This window comes from Labrus mixtus, chromosome 14 (genome assembly GCF_963584025.1).
Source record: "Labrus mixtus chromosome 14, fLabMix1.1, whole genome shotgun sequence".
In the NCBI taxonomy this organism is placed as follows: domain Eukaryota; kingdom Metazoa; phylum Chordata; class Actinopteri; order Labriformes; family Labridae; genus Labrus; species Labrus mixtus.
In genome coordinates, this window is record NC_083625.1 from 3721179 (window position 1) to 3740642 (window position 19464).

The 19464-nt window shown below is 42.4% G+C and overlaps 1 protein-coding gene across 2 annotated transcripts in view; it reads left to right on the top strand.

The window, feature by feature from the left end:
• The window catches only part of gria4b (glutamate receptor, ionotropic, AMPA 4b), a 152235-nt gene that overhangs the window by 90302 nt on the left and 42469 nt on the right, over window positions 1-19464 (top strand). For both annotated transcript variants that reach the window (XM_061056386.1, XM_061056385.1), the window contains exons 5-9: window positions 5616-5669; window positions 7129-7287; window positions 11820-11987; window positions 13276-13380; window positions 16826-16936. In XM_061056386.1, the coding sequence (XP_060912369.1) occupies window positions 5616-5669; window positions 7129-7287; window positions 11820-11987; window positions 13276-13380; window positions 16826-16936 (597 nt within the window). The remainder of the gene's footprint in view (window positions 1-5615; window positions 5670-7128; window positions 7288-11819; window positions 11988-13275; window positions 13381-16825; window positions 16937-19464) is intronic.

Here is a 19464-nt window from a genome sequence, read left to right on the forward strand (position 1 = left end):
GAAGCGTAGGCGTTTTGTTCAGCAGGATAATCTTCACAGATGAACGCCATTTTTATGATGTTTGAAGCGTTAATGTGGCCGACAGAAGTAAAAAGCTAACGTTATGCTACGAGCTAACTACACCACGGTCGGATGATTGTGACGTCACTAGCGTTACGCTTCAGACGATCTCCGATAAACTAATCCACGTAGCTTAATAAATAGTTTACTAACATAATATTCACCTTAACCTAAAGATTAAACCTACAGGAGACATCTCCGACTAGTGAGAGAGTTCCCGACCTCTGTGTCCGGCGTGATGACGTTTCATGTCCCCGACAACCGCTGTAGTCACATTTAGCCACTTGTTAGCAACCGCCTTTTTAAAGACGAGTAAAAACTTCAAAATTCACAAGTGGGGGTTTTACCTAACGTAGTTTATGTGGTCTAACAAAACACCAACATCTCTTCAGCTTGTGTTAACCACAGACCTTATTTCAGGCGTCTAACCACAAACACATTCAAAATCCCCGTTGGCGCTCAAATGCTAACTTACTTCCTGGTTTTAGGACTCATTCCTGTGGCGCTCTATATCAATCTATCACTATGGATTGAAGATGGATCAAACAACGATATCGGCAAATGTATCTGTTTTTTTTCTCTTCCTGATATAGATATCGGCATCGGCCCCAAAAAATCTCATATCGGTCCGGCCCTAATTTTTTAGTTCATGTCTCTCTCTGCGGTTCTCTTTCAGTCTGCTGCTCATCCTCATCACTGTCTCCTCCTGAGCCGACCATCCCGTCCCGTCCCGTCCCAAAGACTTAACCATGATGAGAGATCACCTTTCGGACTCTGAAAGTTTTATGAATATTACATTTTCATACTTAAAAATTAATAACACAGCGAGTTATACTTGAAGTGTGAGATGTCTTGACACATTTCTGCAGCTTTGAAACTTAACCGCTCACCCCCTGACCCTCCTGCTTTAAGTTACTGACACTTTGTAAAGGAGACCAAATATTAACCTCTAAATTACATGAAGGGCATAAACTGTTTGCACCCTGTCTGACTAATTTAAATGACCAGATTTTCAAAATCTCAGCAATTAACTAAGTAAACGATGTTATCTTCAAAAAATCTCTGACATACGGCTCAAGTTGTTTTTGACTCTAGAAATTTTATGTATAAAGCCTAATTGAATTGTCCTATTCCGATCACAGATTTCCTTTTTAGGTAGACGTGGCCAAGAAATCAGAAACACAGTTTCAACAACAAAACACTCAAACTCATTCAGATCACATTTCATCATAAGAAAACTGAAGATAAAATCATCAATGAATCAGTTGCATTGAAAGTTTTGGATCGAAGACTTTTCTCTGAGGTTTTAAAAAAATCAGCGTAACTCAGTTTTCAGTTTAAGATCAGACTGAGGATTGTTCCAAAGGTGCAGAAAACCTAAACGCTTTCTGTCCCGACGCAGTTTAGAATTTAGGACAAATTTAATAAAGTCCAACGAATGAAGGTTGTGGATCCCAAACTTCAGGATTAAAAGTGAGTAAAGGTAGTGCAGGATCTTTCCCAGAATAGCTTTATAAATAAAGATTTACCAGTGTCCACACCAGCATGTACTTAAGCAGCGTTGTATACAAACTGAAACTTGAAACGTTGAATCTGAACATCTGGATTTATTTCTCACTCTCTGACATGCCATGACACGATCCCACAAACTAAACATAAGTACAGAACAGAACTTACTCCATGTTTATTTGACTCTTTTCTTTGACAAAGTTTGAAGCCTGAAAACAGCCTGTTCAGATCTCCGCTGGTGTTTTTTTGGCATAAACACACTCAGAATATGAAGTGTACCTTCGTCCCTGCATCGCCTTCCCCGAGGCACCTGGTGTCTCAGTTTGTTGTTCAATTATTCAGGAAATCTCCACTCCTGACATCTGTCATAGTCCTAACAATTTACTCTGCAGATGAGTGTGTGTGTGTGTGTGTGTGTGTGTGTGCGCAGCAGACGTCCCGCTCCATGCGTAGATGTGATGGACTCTGTCATATTCTGAGCTTGTGCTCACGGTTTGTGCAGCGGTGGTCAGAGTCACCTCGAAACACATCGACTTGTATTTAAGGCTTTTATTAGCATCGTGTTCAGTAAGTATCTCTTCAAATTCTCCTGATCCGGGACGAGGATTTGAATACATAATCGGGCCTCATTAGCTGCTTGTTAACAGCACGGTCAGTAAACATCGGGGCTTATATGCAACCAGATGTGACTCTGGATTTAAGACCATTAAATCTCTAAATACGCGACTGTTAGAGACAGAAAGACGATCTAATGGAAGCACATTTTCAAGTTGTACAAACTGAATCTTAGTTGCCCAATAAAAACAGATGATACAGACTTATAGATGTCGTTGAATATACTTTTTTTTAAGCAAAGTTTTTAGTGTTTTGTTTTGCAGAAGATTCTGGTACTGAATGCTCTGTATTTGTGTGGAACCAAGAAGGTTTTAAGACACCCCCCCACACAGCCGTTTTGGACGCCCCTCGGTTTACCAGATATGAGAGCAGTTATCAGGTCAACAGGTGTTGCAGCGATGGAAGCGGGTCAAGAGAAGTGGTTCAGATAGAAGTGATTGTACCCGACCTAAAAAGCCTCTGCATGTTTCTAATAAGCTCCACGAGCAGAAACGTGCTCAAACTAGGATCAATATTGGAGATGATTTTTGAAAAATGGAGAGAGGTTAGAACACAGAAAGGTTTACAGACCCATGCAGAGCTGGATAAACACTGAAGCTTCAGAGTCCACCACATGGTGACCTGTGTGATCATCGACTCTAGAGAGGGGGGGGGAGACAGCTCTCTACAATGTTTAGAATTTAGACTGCAGTACCCATTTTAAACACTAGGAGTCAGAGATACATATTGCTCCCTTAATTATCACCTTTTTTGCACTCAAAAAGTCTGCTTTATAAACTCAGAGTCTCTGTAAAGTTGTTGAAAAGGGTCTTCTCACATCTGAATTGAAGTCTTTTAAAAAGGATGTTACATTGTGAGGTCAGGGAGAAAAGAAAACATGAGAAGATTCTGCATTAAGAGGAATAATAATCAGACAAGAACCAATGCATCCTCTCTGCACTGTATTCTCCAGCACTCAACATAATCACATACAGTATGCATGTTGTGTTTTACTTTCTGATTAATGATGAATAAATACGATACATTAATGCAAGTGAGGCAAATTGAAAACAATCAGTTGATGTTGATTTATTATAAAAGTGAGTGCTTGTGCCTCTCGTGCGAGCGGCCGTCATTAATTAGGTCGTATACGAGGCAGAATTAGTCGTCCCTCCCCGCATATCATTTTCCAGCTCACAGCTGTTCTCCTGCAGGGACGTCGCTCTCCGTCGCACCAGGAGCCAAATATCTGTAACTGCATGGATGAAATTTTAAATAATCCTAAAAATCACAAAATCACAGTGAGTTAGCACACAGGAATATAAAGACAATAACAACGTATCCTCTCATCAGTATAGTCGTTTGCACTGTGGGACATAACAAAACAGGCAGGGTGTTTTAATGCAATAAGAGATTTAGAAGGTGATTCATGTTACAAAGTGATATCAAGCAGTCAGAATCAACTTAATGCCAAACGTCTCAGTTTGATTTGCACATTATGGTAAGGTTAAAAACTGAATAAGAAATAGGAAATATTCCTCCTGTCAATCAACTTAAATTGAGTTAAATAACAACACTGTTGCAACCAGCTATAGGGGAAAGTGACCCTCTCCTTCATCACTCACAATGATGATCCACAATCAGATTCATTTACAGTACAGATATTTATTAACAATAAACACAAAATGAATCAACTTCAGGGAGAGCACTGGCCCAAAAAAAATAAACATACCATCTAAATGAGAGAGAGATAAGAAAAGATAAGATAAGACAATCCTTTATTTATCCCACAACGAGGAAATTTACAATGTTACAGCAGCAAAGAGCAAAGATTGCAAACAAAAAGTGAACAAAGTACAATTTAAATAAAAAAAGAAAAATTAAAAATGTACAAAAAAAATAGATAGATACCACAATATAGATTTTTAAAAATAGATTTAAAAAAAAAAAAATAGATCAGCTGAGCTGCAGTTCTGACAAAAATGTAGTCAGAATATTCAGTGCAACACAGACACAGACAGTAAATGGTAAATGGACTTGAGCTTGTATCGCACTTTTCTAGTCTTCTGACTACTCAAAGTGCTTTTACACCGCAGGTCAGACCTACACATTCACACACTGAAGGTAGAGGCTGCTATGTAATTCCATTCATACGCTGCAGACGAAGACTTGTGTAAATCAGTGTACTAGTCGTGATGAAAGATACAACAGAAAACTCAAAGTACTTGGTCTTTTTCGATTCTCTGATTTTTTTTTTTAATTTTCGAAACGCCAACCAGAATTTACATTTTTTAGACACTTCAAATCCATTATTACCTTCAGCAATTCAGGGTTAAGTGTCTTGCCCCCCGTCGGACATGTGGCTGCAGGAGCTGAGAAACGACGACTCTACCAACTGAGCTACAGCCGCCCCCCCGCGCCTCTAAGTCAAAACCCCAGACTACCTTACCTCAAGCACTCTACATAAAACTTGAACACACACTTGTCGTTTAAGTTAATGGAGAGCGGACACTTAATCTGCCAAAACAATCCAGATATGAGGGGAGACACAAAGTGACCTTGGTTGGCATAGACACGACTAACCCGATCAGCTGTGACTGTCATCAGGCGGCAAAGAATGAGCTAAATGTCTGCACACAGAGATACAGAAATTCCATCACATTTCCACCTTTAATCTCCAATAAGAAGAAAACCTCTTCTCTAATATGATGACACTGATTTATTGTCGATTGTACAACGTTATGTGCAAGAGGTAATCGTGCTTTTAGGCGCGGTTAGTCCTGGCCAGTGTGACCGCGGGCCGTGCCGGGCCAGCGTGGGAATGGCGCAGCGGGGGGCCAATCGTGCTTGAGTACAGCACGGTACGGATGGCCAGTGTGACCGCGCCCTTATTTGAAGCCCTTCAGCCGTTTGGTCTGGATGCTGATCTCTCCTGCAGCTCCCCGCCGTCACTCCGATTGATTTAACAGTTGTGTTTTTTTTAAATGTTTGAATCTTTCCACCACCTGATGCTCCGCTCTTAACAGAAACTGGTTTCAATCCAAGCTTCTGTGAGAGACAATCAAAGCGTTTCCCTTTCAGCTTAAATCACGCCATTATCAACCCGGACGTCCGGTGGGATTTCCCAGCAGATGTCAGCTTTCAAGATCAGTTTTTATCAAACAGGAGGCAGCCATGTGGTCGTGCTTGTGTGTGTGTGTGTGTGTGTGTGTGTGTGTGTTGACATGCATTGTTGTGTCTCTGAAAGCGTGAAGTGTTGACTTCCTCGCTGAGACGACCGCCTGTTCATTCGTTCAGACGTCTGAGCTTCCGAGAATTAAACCCGATTGGTCCCTCTCGTGTCGAGCTGCGCACACACACGCCTGTCACACGCATCATTAACTGTAATTAACGTGTGCTACGCTGTCATCCAGTCGGATTAACGCTGAGTTCTTTTCTCCGCCTCCTTACAGATCGTCAGCGTGGGGAAACATGTCAAAGGCTACCATTACATCATGGCCAACCTGGTGAGAGGAAAAAATGACGTCTGATGCTTCCTGTGTGTTCTTCTCTTCATGTATTCTTCACCTCACCTCCCTCCTGATTTCTCATCTCTGCTTCCTACCGCTTCTGATCTGTAGATTCAATCTGTTTGTTGTGGTGTTTATATGCAAAACTTAGTCCTAAGTATCCATGAACGCCTCGTTATTTTTTAAGATGGGGGTTAAAACTTTTGAAAAATATGATTTAGATGCATGAATTATGCATCTGATGGATAAACAATTTCAGAACCAGAACCCTGCGTTTTCTACACGAGCAGCAATATCACAAAGATGATGGTCGAGCACTTCTCTGAATGTGAAATGTTATTTAAGAGTTTGTGTTTGATTCTGCACTCACACAGTAAATATAGGATTGGTTGATTTACGATGGATTTGACCTCTTTTGTCCATCGCTGAAAATAACAAAACCATCACCGCTCCAGGCTGATTCAGTTTATTTCATGAAACAAATAAAAGGATAATTATTTCAGCTTTTCACTTTCATGAGAAAGGAAGTTAAGACAAAGTTAGGAATTGAAGGGAAGGGGGGGGGGGGGGGTCACTGAACTCAGCCTCGTTACATGTGAAAGGCACTTTAATGAGAAACCTACCAAGGCGTTCCCTTAGGTATATTCTCAAAACACATGGAACCCTAAGTCCATGCACGCTCTGCTTGAATAACATGGATGCATTTGCTCACTTGCTCCGTTGCTTAAACTCTCACGCTGGTTTTATTTAAAGTACTGGCCCTGAAGCAGATGCTGTAACGTCTCGATGAACATACTGAACCCAAAAAAGAGGAAAATATTTAGCGTGAAAAGACTTTCAGAACATTTCTATTGACTCACATCACCCTCGGTTTTCATCAGGACCACTGAAACCTTTACGCCCCGTGTCCGCCGAGCGTTTCTGTTCTGAGCGCCAGCGTCTCTTTTTTTAAAAATCGTTTTCAATGAGTAGAGACGGTTGCAGCAGGAGAGAAAGCGCAGCGCCCAGCGTATTTGTTTTCCAATCGCGCCGCCTTTTTTTGTGCGGCTGCTCTGAGCGCTTAAGTTGAAAATCTTTTAACTTTTTTTTTTAGAACGGCGCTGTTGACGTCACCGGCACTCTATTTCTAAATGTATGATATTCCCCGTAGTTTGTCCGCCTGATCCGACACATCCTCTTTTGCTCTGTGTCTGATCAGGAAAATAAAATATCTAAAATAAAACAACATGCGGTAAGAAGTAACGGAGCAGTGTGGGTCATACAGGAGCGGCCGTTGTCAACAGACTGTTGTCATAGCGACAGGACGGACTTGCAGTTTGATATGATGTTTCTGGGTCAGCGCTGAAGAGTGCTTTCTCTATTCTATTGTTACACTCATTGACTTGTTTTTTCTTTCTTTCCATCGTCTGACTCAGCCCATGACCGCTCTCTCCTCTTCTTGTTTCCCCCCCTGAAGGGTTTTAAGGACATCAACCTGGAGCGCTTCATGCACGGTGGAGCCAACGTCACGGGCTTCCAGCTGGTCGACTTCAGCAACCCCATGGTCATCAAGCTGATGCAGCGCTGGAACAAGCTGGATCAGAGGGAGTACCCGGGCTCCGACGCCCCACCAAAGGTATCAAATGGTCAAATCAGCAATGCCATATCGATTTTATACTGAAGTAGTTTGGTTCTGTGGCATCAAGTAGAAATCATTTGAAAAGAAAACTCCCTTTAAGAGACTTTAGTTAGCCTTCATATTCTGCAAACATCAGAGGAGTTCAGCCCCTTCTTGAATCCAAAAAGTGAAAAACTTCTGCTGTGAGCTTTCAAATCTCTGGTTATATTTTAGACTATTGAAAGTAACTGAAAACAACAGCTACCTGTGGAGTGTTTGTGCAGACATTAGTGTTCAAGTACTCAAGATCTATCAAGGACTCTCAAGACCACTTTCTAAAGATTTGCTCCGCTTTTTGTAATTGGACACATTCTCACTTGGTCTTGTCTTGGAGTCAACAAAGACAAACATATGAAGATCAGTCAAACTCGTAACTGCTGGGAGACGACTTAACTGTCTGCATTATTTTCTCTTTATTCTGTCATTACTTAGATTGGATGCTAAACTCTTCGCTTCAACTGCAACCGATAACTTTACTCATTGACCAATATGTTTAAAAATGAAAGAGGTGAATGAAGAAGAAACTTTAGACTTATTCCTTTGTTTTAGTGGAATATGGATCTTTCAGATCAATCTAAGGACCGCCTTTTGTTTTTTGCATGAACAACATTTTTTTGTATGTATGCATATACTGTAGGTACAGGCACTGGTCTGGGCTTGGTTTTACTCAGTTTCACATGGCTTAAGTCTTGGTGTTGGGGCTGGGTATTCATTAGTTATAGATATTAGATATTTAGATCTTTATTGATCCCGAGGGAAAATTCAAAAATTATGGGGTATTCATCAGGTCTGATGAAGGGCTAGGTCCTGAAATGTCACATGTAGTGATAGACTTCATGAAATGTGGAGCAGCTTTTGGTGAGCGGACTCAGTCTTCCTTTAAAAGGCTTTATATGTGATTTTTTGATCCAGCAGATGTCGCCCTTGAACACCAGCATGAAACCAAAACAACTCGCGCTGCATTGTTGTGTTAGCATGCTAATGCTAGCGATCTTTATTATGCTCGTATCTTCACACTGCATGTAAATTTACCTGAAATGAGCGTGATCTAGAAACACAGTTAAGCAGTGAGTACAGTATGTTATTCTTCTTTTCTCTAGTCCCTCAATTAAACAACTTTTATACACGAGGGGAGGAGTCAGCCGGCCGTCCTGGCGATATAAACAAAGTGAAGATAGGACTCTGAAAACTCTGAAAACATCACAGACAGTGGGACTCGGGTGTTACACCCATTGTAGACAGTCATGACTCACAGAGTTATTTTCAGAGGAGATACTTGATTTCTACATTTAAGTGTGAAACATCACATATAAAGACTTTAAAGGAAGATGTGTATCAGGAAGATTCCAAGGACTGCCTTTCTGAAAATCTTCCAGAAAGTTCCAGGAGTGAATGTGTGAAAAAGGCTTTTGACTTGATGTTATTTATCAAAGTCTCTGTTTACTCAGTCTTGCCCTTGCTTTAATTTTGGTCTTAACTTGCTCTTAATCCCTCAAAGCTTTGGGCCGTGACTTGGTCTTGCCCAGTCTTTATCTTGGTCTTGACTCCATCTTAACACATCAAAGCCCGGGGCTCGTCATGGTTTTGGATGCACTCTGGTGTTGGTCACGACTTGGTTTTGATTTGAGTCGTCTTGACTGCAACACTTGTAGAAAGTCATGTTAAATGTATGCTTCTTTAGTCATTTGGCTGAACTTGAAAAAAAATCAGAGCTGGGGAGCAAATAGTGCATACAGCAGAGACAGAGAGGAGAGGTCAGTGTCGGATAAGATGAAATGTGTATGAATACAAAGCAGCGTGTTGCCAGGCGTGCAGAGAAACAGCATCCGAGCACTCAGAGACAGAGATGCAAACGAAAACAACAACATAATAAAAACACATTCATGAGCATGCACACAAACAAGCAGCTGCAGCAGGAATCTGCGGCGATGTGACAGACTGACCCACTTTGCATTCTTTTCAGGCACACAGATTGCAAATGGCACTGGGGCAAGAAGGCATCACGCCATGGTGGTCAGCAAACCTCCTCCTGCCCCCGAGCAAATCTGTGCGCCAACAAAGATTTCTATTTAAAAAACCAGATGCAGCCGAGCGGAAACGGTGTGAGTCAAGAGGAGAGAGAGAGAGAGAGAGAGAGAGAGAGAGAGAGAGAGAGAGAGAGAGAGAGAGAGAGAGAGAGAGAGAGAGAGAGTGGGATGTGTGTCTGATGGATTTGGGCGGTTCAAATTAAAAGTTTACACCATGGGGTGATGTCACATGATATTATTGAGTGTGTGTGTGTGTGTGCAGGGCTGTTTGTGTTATCTGTGTGTGTGTGTGCGTGTGTGTGTGTGTTTATCTCCCTCTCCATTTCTTGATAGATTGCTCTCTCTCCTGGAAATCCACTCAGACTAAATGACTCTGCTCGCCATTAAGTTTGTCCACAGCCTGAGTCACAGCCGGCCCTTCTTTCTTCTAATATATTTACACCGCCGCCGAGTTGGATCTTCTTCCGGCACGTTTACTCCCTTTTTGCAAAAGACAACTCGAAATGCCTTTGTGTTAAGAGTTACAGGAATCTGCAGGTAGTGATGTAATGACACACTCAGTGTACGGTGTGTCTTTATGACGGCGAGCTTTGTCATGACAGGGACTAATGATGAGATACTTGAATCTGTTTCTGTCTTTTAACCCAAAGACCTCTGCTCTAATGAGGTAGATCTGTTTGTATTGATGTCATTTCTCTGAGTATCTCCTAGGGGTCGTGCGTCGCTCCTTCACAAGACGATTCGATCCGATTAAATTCTCTAGGGCTACGATCCAATTCAGGGAGGATTCATTATAATAAAGAACGATTTCATACCAGTGGATTATCGGATCCAAAGTATTTGTTTTTACTCTACGGATGTGAAAAAAAAGTCCATCGATCCATTTTCTACATCGCTTTCCCCGTTCAGGGTCGCAGGGGGCTTGAGCCGGACCCAGCTGTCATTGGACGAAATCGGTTACCCATTCAGATCGGTTTACACCCCTAGTATTTCCACTAGAATCTTTTTTTTTGCCTTCATGATATCAGATTCAGCTCTCAATAATTTCAGCTTTACATCTATAAGGCTAATCTTTCTTCGTCATGATAATCATCCTCTCTGCAGGCGGAATCAGAGAAACACTGACTCTGTCAATACGATATCGATCAGGGCAGAAAGTGTGAGCCTTTAAGCTTCCTTAAAACTTTACACTTTCCAAACATTTATCTTTGAATCCTGCAGAAAAAAATTAAACACAGGAACTGAAGTATAATCAGACAGGGCATGTCATAAACTCTCTCATAAATGTTACGGTATAGTGAAGAAATCTAAAGGTGACTTGGTGAATCAGGAAACAGAAATGAGCAAACAGGAACAACATGTCAGACTGCATGGACAGATGTTGTCTTATTGTAGGGATGCATTTTACAGTTGGGATACATTTTGGTCTTTTTGTTATCTTATCTTGTCTTAAATGTCTGAAACTAAAGAACTAATCCAGCGTCGTCCCTCGTTCTCCTTCCCCCCCCTCCCCCCCCCCCCCGTCCATGTCCATGTCCCTGTGCTGCTTTTAGCTGCAGACAGAGATGCTCCTGACAGTTCATCCTGCACCTCTGTTATTTGTGTGTGTACGTTACTTTGGGCAGCTTGTCAGAGAGAAACAGGGGTAGAGAGAGTGCAGCAGCCTCCGCAGAGAGCCGTAATGTCACAGTGAGCAGTGGGCTAATGAATAGGAGTCACCGTCGGCCTGAGGCGAAGTTAATGAACTCCTGCTAGCCGGGATAATTAATGCCAGACTGCTACCCCGGCTGGACAAAACATCCTCTTCTTCTCCCTCTTCTTTTTTTTTTTTCTCCCCAACCGCTCGCCCTCCATCTTACTCCCTCTTCTTCTTTCAGTCAATTAGTTTCTGCAGCGCTTGGAGGTGAGGTTTAGTCAAATGTATGGCTCATGACAGAGCGAGTGATGTCTGTGGACGTAAATACTCGGAAGGGAACATGGAGTCTTCAGGTCAGAGATAGATTAGGGGAAATTGGGGGAGCTTACACGGTGGGGAATATACTCCTCCCATATCTCCCTCTCTCCGACTTTCCATTTCTAGAAAAATAATGAGCAAAGTAAAGCGGCCTCCCTCTCTCTGCAGCCGTTATGATGCGCTGCTCGGCCCCGGCAGAAACTCAGCGTGCTCTCTGAGGCAGATTGTTTTAGGAATTGTTAAAGGAGGTCTAACCAGTAAATATAGCAGAAGATTTGGCCCGTCCGGCTAAATCAGCTTTAAATTGGCCCAAAACAGACAAAACAGCAGGGCGGACTCCTAACAACAAAGCCTGCAATTTACAAATCACAGCTTCTGTTTTTAGTGCATTGAATTGAATCTAACAGGCTGGAGTTAAAATTTCTACAGCAGCGTTTTTATTGAAATTTAAAGGTGTTTTTTTTTTCCTGCAACCATAACGTCTATAGCTCTCTCTTCCCCTCTTCCAGTACACCTCGGCGTTGACGTATGACGGGGTGATGGTGATGGCCGAGGCCTTCAGGAACCTGCGGCGGCAGAAGGTGGACATTTCCAGACGGGGGAACGCAGGCGACTGTCTCGCCAACCCCGCAGCCCCGTGGAACCAGGGCATCGACATGGAGCGCACTCTCAAACAGGTGAGGCGGGGGAGGAATGCAACGTGATGCAGGCTTCTAGGATAGGAATGTTAAACTGATGTGATGTCATCTTTTGGACCGAGAAAAAACACTTTTCTAAGATATGCACGTGTTTGCTATACCACTGCAAAGATCCAAGCAAACACAGAAACATTTTACATACATATCCACTCAAGATCCTCATTTCCCCCTCATTACTATCCAAAAACATTTAAAGGAAGTTTATGTAAGCAATGGGGCTGATTAAAAGGAGGTTGTTATACGCGCGTCATGTAGGAGCAGGGCAGTGCAAAAACAGCAGATTGAGGAAGAAGAGACGCTCGCACACTCGCTTAAATACCATCGCAGTCACAACGTTTGGACCAGAGGTCTTCTTCAGGTGATTATTTTTTAGTTTTTACCTGAAGAAGACTACTGGTCGAAACCAAGCTGCAACCTCCGGTCTTGAAAAATGAAGCCAATGAAGAGGTGCAAAAATCCTGCAGTTCCTCAAGTGTCCACTAGAGGCTGGCTGCAGAAACACAGGAAGTCACATACACACAGCAAGCCAGTTTTTACAGCATAAATTAACATGTTTACAGCCTGGTACAAAAAACCAAACAGGTCTGATTAGTTACTGTCTTTACAGGCACACTCTGTACGGGGGGTGACGATACGTGTTTTCCATAGTGAGGCCCGTAGCTGACATGATTGACAGGTGGAGCCTGTCGTTAGGTTGACTGAAAGATAGGCTGAGACAGGATTTCCAACATGGCGGCAGCTGCTGATGAGCCTCTGGCGCCCCCTGCAGGAACAGATGGCTGACGTCACTCAGGCTTCAAACATTAATATTTACAGTCTGTGGTCAAAATGTTGTGATTGTAATGAATTAAAACAAGTGTTCAGGCTTATCTTCTTCCTCGGTCAGCATTGGGCTTGCTTATTACAGAGCTGCAATAAACATGTAAGACCTTAACACTGAGTTCAATATGTAGCTTCAGTTTTTGGAAGCTGCTGATTTCCAGAAATGTGGAAATATTCCTTTAATGCCCCTAAAACAGTTGGAGGTGAAGTCCACTGTGTCTTTTTTTAAGAAAGGAAAGTACAGTAATTAAACGGTCCTTAACTTCTGTGGCAGTCACCTCTATCCACCTTTTATCTTTCTACAAATGAGAAGCAACATTTCTGTTATATTTAAAAAGACACCTTTAAATCCCACACTGTCTAAACTCTGACCTTGTTACTTTCACTTGTATTGATTTGTATTTTTTCTTACATTTGTTATTTGTATGTTCTCGTCTGTGTGCAGGTCCGGCTGCAGGGATTAACAGGTAATGTCCAGTTTGACCACTATGGCCGCAGGGTCAACTACACAATGGACGTGTTTGAGCTGAAGAATAATGGACCCAGACGGGTAATCACATCACACAACACGCCTTTCATTTTGTGTTCATATTTGTTCAGTTTAACTCACTGCTTCTTTTTAGCCTACATCATGTTTCTAATGCGTGAGCTCAGATATTTACTCTGAGGTTTGAGGACGACGCCCCCTTCAGGTGTTATCAGAGCGTTAATGGCCTCGTTGTCAGTATGAATATCTGTCGTGACCATGCCGGTAGAGCAGGAGGCGCCTGAACATCAGAAAGTCTGCATCAAGCAGGCTGAACTCCACCTGACCTTTGTTGTCATGGAAACTGCAATAAAATACTAGCAGTGTCACAGTTAAGTGATGGCATCGTTGGAATGACCCTATGAAGGCCGACTGCTCAGACCGAACAGATATCAGGAAGGTCTGGACTACAAAAGTTACAATCGTAACTATAAGCACTGCTCCTGTTGCCTAGCAACCTCAACAGCTGCACCGGAACATCGCTCGCATGATCAACATCACGCATCTCAGGCATTTTTCAACACTTCTGATGCTAGCTTTATTCAAAAACGAGATTAAACTAATTACTCACTAATCATCAGCTGCTTGTAAACCCGCCGTTGCCTTTTGAATTGCCGCACCATGAACATCGGGAAATGCTCGGCCAAGAAGGATGCACCAGATGGATCCTTCTGGAAAAGTTCACAGGTCTTAAAAATGGGACAGCCTTCGACTCCATTAGATGCAGGCACTGAATTGGAGACACGTGTTTTGTGAAACTGTCACCCTGTAATGTCAATATCGATGTTTCAGACGATGTTTACAATCATCTCAGAGTTAGAGACCAGTTTATTACAAGATGGTTTAACCTTACAAGGACTTTGCTTAAAATAAAAATCAAGTAAACAGCCGTACTTCAACTCTCAGATTCATACATTCAGGACTATGTGAGGTATATAACAACATGAAACATGTAATAATACAGAACAACGAGGAGGGAAATCCAGTTCTTATCACCTTGTGTGAAAGCCAAAAGCCATTTAATGATCTGATAACATCTGAACCAGCTGCTAACACAGTAAGTCTCAGAGGAAATTTTTTAGTATCGCACATATAGGCTGTAAAAAAAAAAAAAAGGTTCAATTTCTGGCAGAATTTCTTTACCTCAGGAATGAGAGGATTGATTTCTGAGGGGAAAAAAAGAATGAAAATGTGAAAAAAGAGAGAGATGAACACTTGTGAGAGTGAGAGCGAGGATGGAATGAAATAGAGAGCAATCATGGAGGAGGAGAGGAGGGGGAGGAGGAGAGGAGGGGGAGGAGGCAGAGAGGAGTTCCCATCAATCAAAAGCTGCTTTAGCCTGTCGTCCTGCACACAGCGAGGGTCCTGTCAGGACAGGGTGGGTGTGTGTGTGTGTGTGTGTGTGTGTGTGTGTGTGTGTGTGTGTGTGTGTGTGTGTGTGTGTGCGCCTGCTCCTGTGTTTTCCATGTTCCTCAATCATCCTGATGCCCCAGCACACAGGAGGTACCAGCCAATCACAGCTCTCCGTTGAAGCAGCGGGCTGGCTCGCCTGCTCTCACTGACGTACAGCTGCTAATGTTTGTCATCACAGCTCCGGCCTGTTATAAGATCAATACACCTGATTGATATAATATTAGTTTGCAGGTTTGATTAGATGTTTGATACAAATCTCATAAAGACCAAACGGTGCAAACATTTATGACCACTACACATCATGTCGGTCCCGTTCTGCACGCTCAGTTTGACCCTGAATGAGCTCAAGATGGCGACAGTAACGTCACACAAACATGAACTAGCTTTCGAGAAAAAAGAAGTCCTGGAAGAATCCTGCGTGAGGGCGTCTCAGCTGCAGTGATTCAGTGTCCCTGCAAACAGCAAACAACAAAATGTGTCAAACTTTATTTAAATACATGAAGTATTTCTGGACTCCTTCGATAAATAAAATGTGTTAGATGTAAAATAAATTAATTACATGAAGCATTATAAGTCTGAACATTTATATAAGACTTTGTAAATACTAGTTTGATAAAATATTCTTGACTGAACTTACTTTTCTAGTCAGACTTTTCAGCTCCATGTCATGTTCATCAGTAAATGTGAGAGGAGGTTCAAGTCGACCTAAAGTCAGAAATGTTTGTCAGTCATGAGATCGCTGATTTAAAAACTGTGAGTAACAAAACAGGATGAAAAAAAGTCAAAAAGTGATAATCACCACCGCTTACTTTGACACTTAAAGCTCCTGTGAGGAGATTTTATCTGCTCATGTAAAAAAGACTCAAATTCATAAAGACGACTCTTTCTGAGCTAAAACAGCAAATGAGACCATCAGGGAGAAGATTTTAACACCTTAATCTGAAGCAACATTTGACTTACACCGTTTGATTTAAAAAGCTTAAAGGGCGACAAAAACTTGAGACACGTCGAACTGCTTTGATTTTTCCCTTTCTTTTTCCCGCCAATTTTTGAAGCTCAAAAATGAAGACGTATAGCGACCAGTTATCCAGATTTCCCGCACAAAAGCTGCAGTGTTCTTGCAGTTGCAGAACCTGAAATTGAATACACAGGGAATTTAAAAAACCACCGACCAAGCAGAACTCATCACAATCAAATTACACTTGATCACGGGAGGCTGCTGCGCCTCATCACCTGCAGACTTCCTGCTCCAACACACTTTATCACTAAGGTCCTGAAGATGATTCTTAAACACAAAGCCCTCCTACTGGTCATTTAGGTTAATATCATATCATATTCAACTTTTACATGCATAGCAACCTTTTCCTAAAATAAAGCTGGTTCTGCTGTGTTAGTCTGGCAAATGTGCGACTGCAGTGCATCATGGGAGAATCTATGAAGCTTCAAACTAGACTAACACGACCTCTAAATACATATACAACAACACGCTAAATTAGCCCGGATGATCACTTTTTATCTGACAGTTTTATGAATGTTTAAAGTCTTTATATGTGATTTTTCACACTTAAATATAATATAAATCAAGTATCTCCTCTGAAAATAACTCTGTGAGTCATGACTGTCTACAATGGGTGTAACACCCGAGTCCCACTGTCTGTGATGTTTTCAGAGTTTTCAGAGTCCTATCTTCACTTTGTTTACATCGCCAGGACGGCCGGCTGACTCCTCCCCTCGTGTATAAAAGTTGTTTAATTGAGGGACTAGAGAAAAGAAGAATAACATACTGTACTCACTGCTTAACTGTGTTTCTAGATCACGCTCATTTCAGGTAAATTTACATGCAGTGTGAAGATACGAGCATAATAAAGATCGCTAGCATTAGCATGCTAACACAACAATGCAGCGCGAGTTGTTTTGGTTTCATGCTGGTGCTCAAGGGCGACATCTGCTGGATCAAAAAATCGCATATAAAGCCTTTAAAAGCACATGTATTTGGAGCATGTTTATAAGAACGTACAGGTGAGCACAGTGTGAGATGTTTTGTTTTGTCGGGCAGATCGGATACTGGAACGACGCAGACAAACTGGTGCTGATCCAGGACTCTCCGCTGCTTCCAAACGACACGTCCGGCATCGAGAACCGCACCGTCGTGGTCACCACCATCATGGTAAGAGGACACCGCATGCGCTCACCAACACACACACACACACCAACATACACACACATTTGCATGCAGTCGTATTGTGAACAAGCTGTGAAGGCAGGAGACTTTGTCTATGAAGTGCTGCTGCAGAACACCTTCAGGGTTTTTTGCAAAGTCAGGAGCCGATGGTTCAGTAGCTACACAAAAATCTCAGACATAAAATCTGCTTTTACATTTCAATAAAGATGTCAGCTGTGCGGTTTCCCTACAAAATCCTTCTCTTGTAAAGTACCTCAGCTCTTTCCAAGGTACTCTACAAGCATCTCTACTGTAAAAGCAATTTGTGGATAACCTGCAGACCCGCAAAATTTGTCTTATTTGGCGCTGTAGTTAATCAATGACAGAGGCTGAATATAGACGAGCTGTGTGCAGAATCTACATTAGACTTCTTTTTTTTTTTATAGCAGTGTAAAGCATCACCGTCGTAAAGTTTTATCACTGGCCTTTAGAGCTGAGTTAAAGGACTTCTTTGCTATTTTGGGCAGACATTAACACACTCTTGCGGGAGACCCCTCATATATAAAAGTTAGAGATACCGATTATCCAATTACACCGGCCTCAACAGACCAGACTACGGGAGCGGCATCAAGATTAGCCAAATTGATTTCAACTCTTTCTCTACCACACACGTTTCCTTAAATCTTCCACACATATGACATGATATTTCCTGAGGGATTTGAGAGGATGCATAGTCCCCGTGCGAGGATCAGATTTCAGCACTTTGCCCCCTTGGAGGCTCTTTCTCAGAGGTCAGGGCTCACACACACACACATGCTTTGCTTTGTAACAAGCGGTGCAACATTAACAGTAAAAGAGACGCTTAAGGAAAGGGGGATTTGTTTTTATTACGCCTTTAGAAACATCAGACAACTCCAGAAATCAACTACCGTCACTGAGAGTGTCTTTTTATTGCACCATAAACATCTCAAAACGCAGTCGAACAGCTCCATTACCAGCTGCTGTTACCGAGGCTTTCGTATCAAAAATTTCACAGGGACAAAAAAAAAAAAAAAAAGAGTTCAACAGAGCTACTAGATCATTTTACACATGATTGAATGAATGGCCTTTGCATGGCATGTGAATCTCTGGCTGTAGCAGCGACTCTGACATGGCTGACTACAGTAAAAACAGCTGAGAGGAGGAGGAGGAGGAGGAGGAGGAGGAGGGAAGGAGGGTGGGAATGGAGAGTCACAGCTCAGCACAATCCTCCCTCTTTTCAGCCCCTGATGAGGAACCCCATTTTAAGAAACTGAGCCCCAGTTGGACGCAAGCAGGATATGAAAGCCCCTTTAATGGGAGAGTGATGGACACGAGCAGCCCCGAGCCAAAAATGAAGCCCTAAAGACACACTGGGCGAGTGGAGAGACAGAGAGAGAGAGAGAGAGAGAGAGACTCGGCAACTATGTTAATGGACAGAAAAACTGAACGAGAAATGGAGCCACTCAGAGCCGTAATGGAGCCCCTCGAGAGGAAAATGAAATGCAAATGGAAGGGGGAGAAAGACACTGTCTCTCTTTTTTTAAGGACGCTGCTTGCGGACGGACACCCGTTGATGCTTTAATGGGTCCCCCAATGGCGTCTGTTTACTAGCATAAACAAGGTCCCACTACACCTGTTTGTGTGTGTGTGTGTGTGTGTGTGTGTGTGTGTGTGTGTGTGTGTGTGTGTGTGTGTGTTAGCTTCATGCATCGTCATGCTCCCCGCTGTGTTTTGTGTGGCTTCAATCCCATCCTTGATTTGAATTTGTAATTTTTTTGGAGGAGAAGAAGATCTATGGACCCCGAACTATAAAAGTGAAGCGGCGCCAGAATGTGATTATACATTATGTCTCACTGAATGCTCTAAATCTGTCACTTTCCCCCGACTACCTTGCTCCACCGCTCGGTACATTACACACTCCGAGGCGCTTCCTGTAAGCTTTAACACAGCTTAGAAAGACTAATGCGCTCATAATCATCCCAGTTCATATCCATCAAGCTTTTTATGCGGCATGATATTATAGTTTCATTATGACGGCTGCGTTTCACACACACACACACTTTTAATGTTCATGAAAGTAACGTTTGTTTAGCAGAAACTTAATGAAGTGTCTCAGCATTGTCTCTCTTCACAGCTGCCTCTGTGTCTTATAGGAAAACGTCTGAGCAGCTGTGATAAAGGACATGTTCAATATGTGCAGAGAGAAGCTTGTAAACAAGTCATCATGCTGCCGATTGCACAACACAGATATTAGCTTCATTTTTTTTTTTTTTGTCAGCTGACTTTTTATGGATACAGCTGCTTCAAAAAGTTAACTAACCAGAACCAAGGGGCTACGATCAACGTAAGCTTTGGTGAACCTTCTGCAGCTCTGTTACGAGAAAAAACTAAAGAGGAAGCAGAGATGAGATGGTTAACTTTTTGTTTTCATCTTTTCTCGAACATAACTTGTACGTTGATGTGCTGTTGATTTCCCACAATGGTGTCCAGAGATCTAAGTAACTTGTAAGTGT